Source organism: Eutrigla gurnardus, assembly GCF_963514095.1.
Source record: "Eutrigla gurnardus genome assembly, chromosome: 1".
NCBI lineage: Eukaryota > Metazoa > Chordata > Actinopteri > Perciformes > Triglidae > Eutrigla > Eutrigla gurnardus.
This window is the reverse complement of record NC_139915.1, coordinates 23,606,766-23,619,496: the sequence shown is the minus strand read 5'-3', so window position 1 is coordinate 23,619,496 and position 12,731 is coordinate 23,606,766. Positions and strand designations below refer to the sequence as shown.

General features: G+C 41.0%; 1 protein-coding gene across 1 annotated transcript in view; it reads right to left on the bottom strand.

The window, feature by feature from the left end:
• Nucleotides 1-3,708: 3,708 nt before the first annotated feature.
• Nucleotides 3,709-12,731, bottom strand: part of LOC311029879 (semaphorin-4B-like) — a 43,201-nt gene continuing 34,178 nt past the window's right edge. The window contains exons 10-15 of the mRNA XM_084035277.1: nt 12,091-12,241; nt 11,394-11,604; nt 11,080-11,195; nt 10,037-10,194; nt 9,574-9,665; nt 3,709-8,635 (exon numbers count right to left, since the gene is read on the bottom strand). Coding sequence (XP_083891403.1) covers nt 7,863-8,635; nt 9,574-9,665; nt 10,037-10,194; nt 11,080-11,195; nt 11,394-11,604; nt 12,091-12,241 — 1,501 coding nt within the window. The 3' untranslated portion in view covers nt 3,709-7,862. The remainder of the gene's footprint in view (nt 8,636-9,573; nt 9,666-10,036; nt 10,195-11,079; nt 11,196-11,393; nt 11,605-12,090; nt 12,242-12,731) is intronic.

Here is a 12,731-nt window from a genome sequence, read left to right as displayed (position 1 = left end):
ATTCCTGCTTAGCAATTGATCTCTGTCTCAGCAGGGGTGGTGGGACATCAGTACGGTACAATTTATTCACAGTGCACTGTCCTGTCTCAGCAGGGTTTCCTGCAGAACATTTTGTCCATGTTGAGGATGGTTTGGAGTCTGAGGCTCAACAGAATGCCGACTCTGGGGTCAACTTTAGCATGTCTATCAACATTAGTGCACATGGTGATTTAAGTTTGCAATAGCAAGTCTGAATGTAAGCACATAAACATGTCATTTCCAGGGCTTGATTTGCTGCAAAGCGCCATCCTAGTACATAGTTGTCAAGAAGATAAAAAACAAGACGGAAACGGATCTTGATGCATCCAAGGTAAGGCTTTAAGGTCACAATTGTTGGATGGGAAAAGTGGTTGTACACAACAGTTTAACATTTAGAATCCGGAAGACAGACCATCGGTAGATCTCTGGATGTATAAGCATCTGTCATTTCTTTATATAGGGAGACTTAATTAAGGACAATTTATATTTATGCGTTTATTTGTTTTCACTTTCATGTTTTTCCACTAATATTTGATGTGATCAGCTTGATTTGGTTTTGTAGGTGTGGATTAATGGCCCAATCACAAAGCAGTTGTGTATAAGTCCATACCTGGGTGTATTAGTATTAGTTCTGGCTGGTCTTTGAAACAAATCCAAAGTGACACTAACTTCCAGAAAGACATCTAATATGAAATATATTGTGACCTTAACACTGGATTCATTGTCCACCCGCTGTATCCAAATAAGGATTACAAGTTTCTGCCAAATATTTCACAGGTTGTGTGTGGAAATTCAGTCGTACAACACCTGAACAACACCTTTGCTTATAGGGCACTGGCATACAGAATAGAAAGCCTGTTGCTTCCTCAGACTCATGACACCCAAGTAAAATTTGGTAACCAAGCCATATCTAAAAGGGCAAACGTTGATATCCTGTATCATTATGTAGTTAGTGTGAAACCTAGTTACATCCATCAAACTATTCACCAACATATGTGGAGTCGCTGACAAGGACATCTGTTCAGGTCCTGTAGTCTGATTATAGTCAAACTTTTTAATATAACTGGAAACAGCACAGGACATGATTTTAATCACTATAGAATGATATGTAATTTGCCAATTTCTACAAATGATAAATATTTTCCTTTGGCACAGAGGCAAGAGAAGAACAAACATACTGTACGAAAACAATTTCTATAAAAGTCAATGAAAAAATTGGTGCTTTGGGAAACATCTGAAAAGGGAAATTAATAATGTTGCTCGTTTTCTGTACAGCTCTTCACTCTGATCTAAACTGCCCTTTTCTTTAGAAAGGACTGCCAACCAAATTTAGACGTGATAATCTGCACTGTAAATTGGAAAATAATCACAATTCATCTTTATTTAAACTGTCCCAAACAAATTAAGAAAACCAGGATATGAAATCTCTCATTAACACTGTTTATCACAAAACAAATACATCATGCCTCTGCCAAGCAATCTACACTAAGCATGGGATAATATGAAAAGGTCAAATAATGATTATCTTGGCCAAAATTATTGCGATATCTGGATACCGGTAATCAACAAAATATGACAACAAAAAAACATCTGTTAAAATAGCAGCGAAATATACTAGAATGACTTTCTAGTAGGTAGGGACAGTGTGACCTCCATCACCCCGATGGCTCGCCGGGGTAGCAGGTAGTAGCAGCAGGGGGCGGGGCTTAGCAAACGGTTTTACTAAAATACGATTTTAGTAGAGGCTTCTTAAATGTAATAATTTGAATGTGAGAATGGCGGTTTTATGTTGAGACAGTGAAGGATGCTGTATTGTTAATTTTATAAAGTAGCGTGCACTAGCAAACAGGCCAGATGGTCAGCATTTACATTAAAAAAAGAAACTGCAGTCACTCTAGTTTCTTTGAAAGCTTTCTTTTCCTGTTGATCATCGAAAGGCCAGATAACATCTGTCACTACACAACCGTGACAGATTATGCATCCTTCCCTTCCTCAGAATAGACCATCTGTAATGTGTCCTCAACATAATACAGCAATATGTGAATCATCCAAAACAGGCTGGATGTTTGCAGATGTTTCATGCAAATGATTGTGGGTCCGGGTAAAGAGGAGTTGATAATGTTTTTGTTTACAACAGTCGTAGTCAAGAACAGATGAGGGGAATCTAAATAAATGAATGTGTTTGAATGGGGGAAAAAGGATTATATTTAAAGATGTACTGAGGCGTTTGGAGAAAGGGCAGATTTTGTCTGAGTGACCTCTTTTATTTGATAAAAATATGATATTAAAGTACTTGTCAGATGAAAGTATGGTTTTGATGTGACGATATGTGCTGGTGGGTGAAACTGAAAGAAAACTCAATCTTTACCGGTGCTGTACCGTGACCAAACAGAGCAGTGTCTACTGAGAAAACATCATTCAACATTGGCTGGCAGCTACACACAGTGTCCAGAAATAACCTGATGTTTATGGCAGGGCTGCCCCGAACTGTGTATCCATGACCCGTGTGCAGCAAAATATACTGTATGCTGTAACTTGGCGTGAGGAGCTCAAGTCCTGCTCATCATTTTCAATGTTTTGAGCAAGATACTTTCTCATAATAACATTAAGTTTTATCTTAGTTAAATCAGCAACCGGAAAATAAGGTCCTTGCTTAACACCAAGCTAAGAGATTTTAGTGTTTTTTCAGTACCCTCTTGTGAATATTTGGGGTTTTACATGTCTTAAAAAAGGCGGTCACTACTAAGTGGCTAAATGCATTAATCTTCATTGTGCCCCCACAATTCATCTTTGCAGCTGTGTTGTGTGTACTCCCGCTCATTAGCTTTTGCATTCATGCTTCAAAAATCATAACATTTGTCACGATTATCTTGCTGAATAAAACATGCAAGTAGCCTTTAACCTGTTTGCCACAGTGCTAGTTTTCTGCAATGTTCCTAAATCCAATGTAAAACTCCCATTGGTGTTTTCAGGGAATCAATGCATTGCTTGGGAATAAGAAAATATAAACTTTGTCTTATTTATGCTTTGTCAAATATATAATAAAAGACCATTGAAAGAAGAAAATATAAACTTAACAACGCCTAATGGCTACTCCAATGTGTGTGGATCATTTTTCGATTCGATTTCAACAGTCTGTATTCATTTGCAGTCTGCCTTCCTGCAGCGTCGGACCGCCTATTCTCAGGTTTTCACCTTCTATGTCTCCATCTAGTGGATGGATCGTGTTACTACACTAATTCTAATCGAATGGGAGCATGCATAGAGGTCGGACTGATTGATTTCTTTTTTTTTAAAAAGAAGAAAAAAAACAGTTCAATTTAAATATAATTAATACCTATAGTGTTATGTAAATCATCATCAACCAATTATCCTGTTAAGGGTCGGCTGACATGTAGAGACAGACAACCACACTCACATCTACGAGCAATTTAGAGTCATCAATGAACCTATCCCCACCCTGCATGTATTTGGACTGTGGGAGGAAGCCGGAGAACCAAGAGAGAACCCATATTTACACATGCAAACTCCAGAGAAGGAACCCGAGCCCGAACCGGGAATCGAACCCGGGCCCCTATTGCTGTGAGGCGACAGTGCTACCCACTATACCACCCTGTAGCCGTTTTACAATCTCTATACAAAAGCCCAGGACTAAACAGCAAATGACAGCATGAAGTAGACTCATACATGCATGTGTCAAAACATGTATTTTATTCATTTATCTTAAAAAAATTAAAATAAAGTGCTTTTTATGTACAATATAATAAAAACAACAGTCACAATCTCAATGATACAAAAAATACAGTTCACAATGTTATTTGTACACAACAAATAAAAAAGGAAATCATGCAGGCAAGACCACATTTGTCTAATAGTTATTCAGTCAACTAAGCTTATGGTGTTCAGTATGCTGAGGCAAAGCTGTTGTGTGTCTCATGGCTGAGCCGATATGGAGGATTTGGAGCTGTGCTCGCATCTTGCTGCAGCACTACATCGTGCAGCACAAATGATTAATCACTTCCATTGTGTAATTTCTTTGTAGTATGACCGCTCGAACAAAATCCTAGAAAGATGCTGCAATGTATTGCCTACTGAAGCCGTTTTAGGAAAATAGACTGCGGTAGACGTTCTACAAAATATTTTATAGTTGGCTACATTCATGTCCAGTACAGTGTGTTGCATTACTGAGGAGCCACTCAAAATGAAGCATCAATCACCATGGTGTTATTTGCTTTTTAATGAAAAGCATGTCATTAATAAATAGGCATTTTATGACACCATATCTACCTTTTTGGCATTATTAACTATGACGGCCAAATGGTATTGCAACTTTAAGTATTGTTCTTAAATATTCCTATAGACGTGTCCCATGTACACAAGCAAAGACAGCGGAGTGATACAAGATTTTGAGCAGCTCCTAGTCTTACCGTTAGCAGGTAAAGGTAATGGTGGCTTGGATGAATCTGTAAATCTACCGTTGACCCGTGTTGTGGAGTTAAGTGTGCCCACGGAGGGCTACAATCACGCCATTCACTGCGTCTGGTGTTAGTGATGTCACCGCTGGGTAGCGTACAATGCAGCACATGGCTAAAGGCAGAACCACTTGACATCTAAAGGCATTTTAAACATATGTTGTGCGGTTATCAGCCAAGCATCTGAAGCAGGATTTTCAGCCTCCAGAGACACATTTTATAGTTTAGAAAATATGTCTTAGTGGTGGTGGATACACAATGCTCCGCACCAAGGCTTTTAGAGTCTGATTTATTGTTGTTTTGTATCGGGTGTAATCTTATTTATTTGGTTAGTCTCAGCAAACAAGATTAAAGGAATAGATGGACCTTCTGGGAAACACACTTGTCTTCTTGCCAAGAGTTAGATGAGAAGAGCAACACCACTCATGTCTGTATAGTAAATATGAAGTTACAGCCAACAACCATTAAGCTTAGCACAAAAACTACAAACATGAGAAGTCTTCAAGCTAAGCAAAGTGGCTTGGCTTCTAGCTTTACTTTATTTTTTTTATTTATGTATTCATTTTTATTTGCTTGTTTTAATGTTTTTTTTTCTCCAATGCGTTTAATGTTTTATGTAAAGCACTTTGAATTGCCTTGTTGTTGAAAGGTGCTATACAAATGCAATTGTCTTGCCAAGCAGACATTAGTGGTATTGGTCTTCTCATTTAACTCTCAGAAAGAAAATTAATAAGCATATTTACTAGAATATAAAATGACCCCTTTAATTCCGTTTGGCATGAAAAAAAAAACCTCCCAGATACCTCTCCTGCTTTGATGTGCTAGATTGAAAAAACCCCAGCCCAGGTGCTGAACTAACAGCATGGTGAGAAATGTGCAGTATTCTGTGCAAGATTTGAAATGTATGCTGAAGTAGGCAGTAAAGCACTATGAAAACAAAAATATCAGCAGTGTTCACTCTCTAGTTTCAAGACTATCTCTACAACACATCTTGCACAAGGTCCCTTGGAAAAACACACAATATTAAGCACAGATACTGTATATACACAACAAAAACGAAAAGGGAAAAAAAGAGGAAACACCACAGTTGTGCAGTATGCTGTGCACTTACTTTGTCAACTTGTAAGCAGTTACTTAGCATTTTTGTCATCTGCGCAGCGTTGCTGGAATATACTGTATACTGTAGGCTTACTTGATCAATACAGTGACTTGGTGATGTATTCTAAGACATGTGGTAACACACTGTCACTGTGGCTGTGTAAATGTTTTCTTGTTCAGATTTACACAACGCCATCGGCTTCCTACATCTTTGGGAAATTCTGCTTGTTAAGTCTCAAAAGTCGAAGCAATGTTGGTGCAAGTGTGTTAGCGATGGCTGCACTGGTCCCTGTAATAACAGATTTAAAAAAAAAAAGCCACACCCTCCGTCTCTCAGTAGTTGCATTTCTTAAGAGTACGAGCTGATTTTTTTAATGCCATGTGCAAACCCTGATTACTTGTGCTTTCACATTAAACGTCGCAATGACATCTGACTGAGTGCGTGTGTGTGTGTGTGTGTGTGTGTGTGTGTCGGGGGGTCCTCTTATGTAAGAAATGTAACCTGGTGGAAGGGTTATATTGAGCTATTACAGCGCTCTGTGCAACTACATCACTACATAGTGCAGCTGCAGTCTGGACACGATAACATGAAATATTATCACTCCTCTACAGTGACAGTTATTATTGGTTGTTACTTTTTTTTCTTTCCATTTGGAGTTGTTAGTGCTAAAATTAACCCAAACCGCTTGTGTTGTTAGCGCTCATCAAGCACAGTCTCAAACTAGGTTGTACCTGCATGGTTCAGTGTATACTAGGTAGACTCCTTTTAAGGGTAGCTGAAGGAATACTGTAACATTTTCTCTGCTGAAAACCAACAGACACGTTTTCACATGAAGTAACCGCCATGACACATCATTTGAAAATCAATTATTTTTGCCCAACACGCTCTTCATTATGAGCTAACAGTCTTAGAGAAATTTTCAAACCTTGCACTTGACATTTGTTTATTACTAGTGCCACTTGACTTTTTTTTGTGAAACCCACCTCTGGTTCCCGTCACCATGTGCTCTTTGACAGTGATCAATGCTAACGCAAAGCATGGGAGTGGTCATAACAGAATGGCACTATTGCATTTAGATAAGACAATCAAGTTGTTTGGGGGGTTTGGCACAGTGCACGTGATGATTTCGGTGCTGCCCTGAAGATGGTAGAGGTGTGGGCGACCCCCATCTTTTTTTCTTTTCTTTCTTGGTTCTCTGTGCTTGTAACGTCCGCCTTGACTGACACAATGTCAGCTCTCTTCTCCATATTTGCCTCAAAAACAGGGTCGCCTGTGTCTCTGTCGGTTCCTGAGCCCATCATGGTACCTGCAAGTCAAATCTGAAGAACCGGTCCGTCACAGACAAGCAGAAATGTGGAGCAACGGGTTCAAATTGTCTACGGTGCAGTCGTGTGTGAATTAAACCTTGAATGAAAAGGTAAATGTCAGTATTTAGGCCCCGGAGCTTTCGGTCCTTTTAATTGTCGTTCCAACAGCATGTGGCGTCTTCTCCCAGACTGCTTCATCTTCATCTTATATTCTCAGTATATAAGTGATATATAGTGATGACATTTATTCAGCAAAAGGGAACAAATGTGCTTCTGACTCGCTTCCATTAAATGTGTGGATCATAATGACGACATGAAAAATACATGTTTTATATCCTCCTAAACCTGAACTCTTGGTCACTGTGTAGCTGTAGCTTGGTTCTAGAGTGCATAATAGAAGCAGTGTGGCGTCCGTGGCAGCCATCTTCTGCAGAGCATTTAGAAGGTTACACATGCTCAAATAGGGCTGGGGAAACCTAGCAATATTCAGAATGGTTTGTTTGTTTTATATCATGTGATGTACGCCAACTGTTGGATCTTGCATACCTAAATAGATACTGTGATGAATACTGATATTGGAAGAAGGTCTTCCTTCAATGTCTTTTTTTTTTTTTTCTATCATACTGCTCAACCCTACACTCACACACACATTAGTGGCCATGTCTCAAACAAAAGACTGTGGTGTAAATGTGCTGAGCAGCTGCCATGGTTGTTGATCCTGGTTGAAACTGTAGTGTTTTGCTGCTTCCTCTTCCTGCCCTACGCAGCAAACCAGGCCAACCTCTGGCTTTGGAGTGGAAATGATTCAACGAAATGACCGCTGCATTGATCACAGAACAAAAAGATGACTAAAAGAAAAGATGTGCTGTGATGTAGAGGGATGTCAGGGTCTCCTCTCCATTGCTCGGTGGCCTGTATCCTTCGTGGGAGATACAGGGTGGCGTCTTTCTAGCGAATACTGTGCTCTCATACAATAGAGTCTTTGATCTCCGAACCCAGCCTCACTCGGGGCCGAGGGCATGTCGGGGAGTATTCCACGTGGCTCTCCTTCACGTTAAGTGGCCGCTTGTCGGAGGACTCGGAGAAGCTCTTGCTGTTGTCTGGCGAGGACTCGTGGGTGGGCGTGCTGCAGATGTAGTTGTCGTTTAGCGTCTGGTAGCCCTTGTGATCCGAAGTGGAAACGGGGATGGTGTTGCCGTTCAGGGGCAAGCTTTCCGCGGGCTTTCCCACAATCCTTGGCTTCTTCTGCTGCATGTTAGGGCATTCACCCTGCTTCAGCATGGACTTCATGTGATCCCGGTTCCTGTAGATGACGAACAAGGAGAACACGACCAGGGAGAACGCCAGCAGGGCGCACACCACAATCAGTTCGTTCCAGTACGTCTTCGTGTGGACCTGCTCCGAGCGAGACTCGCCGGGCAGGATGATGGTCTCCTCTCGGTCAATGTGCGGCGTGCGTGAGTGGCCAATCAGAGTGGTGCTTTCCTGGCGGGGCTCCGCCCTCACGCAGTAGTTGGCCAACAGCTGGCGGAAACCCTCCTCTTCTGACCAGCACTCGTAGGTCTCCATCCTGTCGGCCTGCGCCACCACTACCAGGTTTCCCTCCGGAGTAGCGTAGAGGAACTGGCTGGCGCTGTCACTGTAACGCCACCTCCTCTGTGCCAGGTTGGAGCGCAGTTTACAGGGCAGGACTCTGAATGTGTTGGCTGGGATGGTAATGAGCACACATTGGGAGACACCTATATTAAAAAAAAACAAAAACAAAACAACAATATTGCTTCAGAACACTTAAATCTACAGTTCAAGAAATATTTTACTGATTGCATATGGATTAAGCCCAAATTATACCACTCTCACATCTGTTAAATATGCAGCTTGGATTCATAGACAAAGTGTAAGACTGGATTGTTTAACAAGCAGCCAGTTTACGTGCTAATTCTAAACCTGCATTCAACCAACGTCTGCTGGAATGTGATTGGTCAATACTACTTGGACTACGAACAGAATTTCATTTAAAAACATTGGTACCCATCTACAGAGCATCAGTGACATCGGCGACAATGGGCGCCTGCTAAAAAGCCCAAAGGATATTAAAAGACAAGATCCACTACAACCACAGCATGTTCACCTTGCTGCCATCTGGCAACCATTACAGAAGTATCAGCTGCCGACTTCAGAGCAGCTTCTTTCCTCAGGCTGTGCACAACCCTGATGTACAATGACAATAAATGAGCCGTGTAACTTTGTAACCTTGTAAGATTCTACATCAGAATGAAGAATCTGTTTAAAGATAGTAGAGCCAAGCTAGCCATTTCCCTCTGATTCTTGTCTTTATGCTAAACTGCAACGGTATCCTGGCTGAACTTCATATTTAAAGGACGCATTATGGGTCACCCAAATGAGATTTATATCGATATTCCCTCTATTGTAGCTCTTGGCAAGAAAGCAAACCCCTTAGAGGTGGAAGTCATTTCTCAGAGGTTTAAAGCAACCATATCGCTGCATATTGAACAATTCAAATTAAAATGATAATTTACATGAATGCTGACACACAGAACTGCTTGTTTTTATCTGCCGACATACAAACCTGCAGCAACATGATGTTTATCCTGTTGTGCTCTAGTTTAGGTGACAAGACTTTAATGACAGATCATTATACAAAAGAGAACACACTCACGAGTAGCTGCTGGTCTGGCGGATCTGGCACTGGGGAACGTCCTGTTACAAATCGCTGATGTATCCGCCTCCTCCACATCTTGCTGCCAGTGGCTGAGACAAAACACGGCAAACAAAAAAAAAACAAAAAAAACAGGGTGAGCGATAGCAGCTGTAATGAAAGGAACTGTGTATGGATGCACTCTTTTGACTCTCTTGAAGGCTGTCATTGGAACACCTATAGCTATACCTATACCTTTCAGTATGACTAAGAGAACAATCTTCTTTTAAAAGCTGTTCTTTAAAAACACATAACGAGCACCTTTACATGCTTATTTTACGAGTTTGTTTTGGGTGCATGTTCATCATCAGTTACAATGACCCTTAAAAGGAATGAGAACAGAATTTAAAATAGATTAAAAAACAAATAGCATATACCTACAGTATATGTATATTATTTATAAAAGTGTGTGTGTGTGTGTCACCTGTCAGGTGGAGCCATCCTGACGTCTCGACACAGACGCCCGGTCCAAGCACAGTACGGGTCTCTGGACAACACGCATTCCCCACAGCTCAGGTAGTTGGAGCAGTTTGCCACAGGAACCTCCACCAGCCCAGAGTTGGACGACACAAACAACAGACCCTGCAGAAGAGGAAAAAAACAAAAACGTGTGAGTCTGTGATCCAAATGTATCATCAAAAAGACTAAAAGGGCCGAACAAGACTTCTGCTTTTGGTTACAAATTTCTGATTTCAGAAAGGGAAACCATGCTCAAACAATTACTTAAAACAAACACAAGAATATAACCTAAACAAAGTTCTAACTCGGGCCAGCTGTTCTCTTATTTGATGCCAGCCAAGTCATTTGATTGTGGTCAGAAACACATGGCAGCTATGCTCAACTGGTTGCAACACAGCATTGTCTGCATTTTTATTTCCTCTTCTGCGTTGGCATCGGTTTTCCTGCAGTACGTATCCTTGTGTTCCATTATCCAGAAATGCATTTTCCCCATGAATGTGGCATTGATCGTGACGTACATCAACACTCGTGTTCCCAGAAGTGCAGTCTATATTTAGGCCATCCACCAGTATATTAGATAGACATGTGGATTTTGTCTGTCTTTCATATCCCCATTTGTAGTTAAGAATATCCTCACGAAAAAGTATCTTGGACTTTATTAGAATTACATAATCTTTGATAAAGATTGCTGTTTGAGGGAGAGGCCATTATGTAATAAAGGGAGACAGGTAATGAAATTCTGCTCTGGGGAAAATACCAGCGAGGATCAGAAACACTGATCCAGACGGTGCCATAACTTAACTTAACTCAACGGAGCCGCCCCGGTGGAAGGAAGATGTCTGTAGCCAACTTGAGCTCCAGTAAATCTAGTTCCTCCACATTTTTATTACTTGAAAATGAATTGGCGTATGAAAAAACTGCAAACACAACGTTAAATACAAACTGACACAGACCCGTGTGACAATAGTCATCATAGGTGTGTATTGAGAAGAGTGAGTTATGGTTTACCCTCTGAGGATCAAGTTCAATGTGTTGCACAGGCTGAGGCTCAGGAAACAGACTCATCTCCTCTATGATGTGCATCTTATCGTTGGCATTGATGGCCTTATGGAGCTTTCCATCATCTGGAAGACACAGGAGACAAGTGGAAGTGATTTACACAAAAGGCACGGGATGGAAGCAATGTCTAGCCGTTTAAAATCACAAAAGCATGGCTTATGTTTGAAATTTATGCGAGGGAATCTTATTTTCATTTTGTGAAATGTATGTAAAGATGCACAAACAGGAGAAATAACTAGCTGTTGCCGTGCAAAAAGCTGTACCTGTTCCAATGAAGAGCACATCGTAGGCCCTCTCCATGCCTTGGATCTTGTGCACGGCGATCTGTGTGTAGCGCACGCTGCGCTTCAGCAGCAGGGGAGCGCTGCGGATCACGCCGTCCATCAGGAAATGGTCCTTGACAAAGTTGAGCACTTTATCAGGCATGTGCAAGGACGACTCGATACCCATTTGCCTGGCATGGTTGGTCACACACTGCAGGGAGTAAATTAGAAACGAAAAAATTAATCTCTTGTTATTCAAGCAGACCTGGAAATACAAACATACAAGGGTTGTATTCGCCTGGATTTAATTATGAAATTAATTAAGCTTGGGGTGAGATACCATTGGAAACAAAAGACTGAATACAAACGTTATTTACAATAACAGACCTGGTTGATATACACATTTTAACCTTGTTTTTAATACATTAATATGAACTAGCTTTTAGGTATTTGTTTGGTCCCATGGTCTTGTAAGAGTTAAGCAGAACACTATCAAGACAGTACTTTTGAAAAAAATAAAAGAACATCTGCTTAACATCAAGCTCACTTGTTGAACAGCACGAACAAAGAAACATTTACAGTTGGAAGTGATTTGTTCAAGACATACAAGTATATTTTTTAAAAATGAACTGCTTGTTGAATGAACAAATGCACAGACTGAACCAAAAGAAGTTGACTTGTTTCCTGCACCACTCACCGCGCCGGGCCGAGGTTCTGGCACTGGGTGGTTGTAGGTGTACCACTGCTGTGTCTCCCGGTTGACCTCTCGGTAGCGGCCGCTGAAGGCTCTTTCCACCTGTGCCATTGTGAAAGCGCACACCGCGGAGCTGCCCGATGCTCCTTTATACCTGGGAACACCAGACAACATTTAACTTAGCCCTTGATTGTTGAAGGTTTTTTTTTCCCCACATCCTTTTTGCAGCTTTCATATTATTCAGGAAACCGGAGCAGAAACTTCAGCCTGGAGAACAGTTGTAGAGTGGCTGCCTGAAGGATTTCCATATTAAAACCCTTATTTTGTTGATACATTAATTAGACATTGGGGTTGCGTGAGCTCGTGTTAGTCATTAAGCTCATTACAGCTGCTCCAAATTCAGAGGAGCCAAGTAAGAAAAAAGGCAACTTGCCAATTTTGAGCGCAGACAATAAATAAAATACTTGCTCAAGATGGTGTGTGTGTGTGTGTGTGAGTGTATGAGTGTGTGTGAGCTGTGTCGATTCATGTGTGTGTGTGTGTGTGTGTGTGTGTGTGTGTGTGTGTTTTTGCATAAACATGAAATGAAACGGCACCATAAATCTGACTCATCAAAGTATGTCACCATTAAAGTGATGAGAACA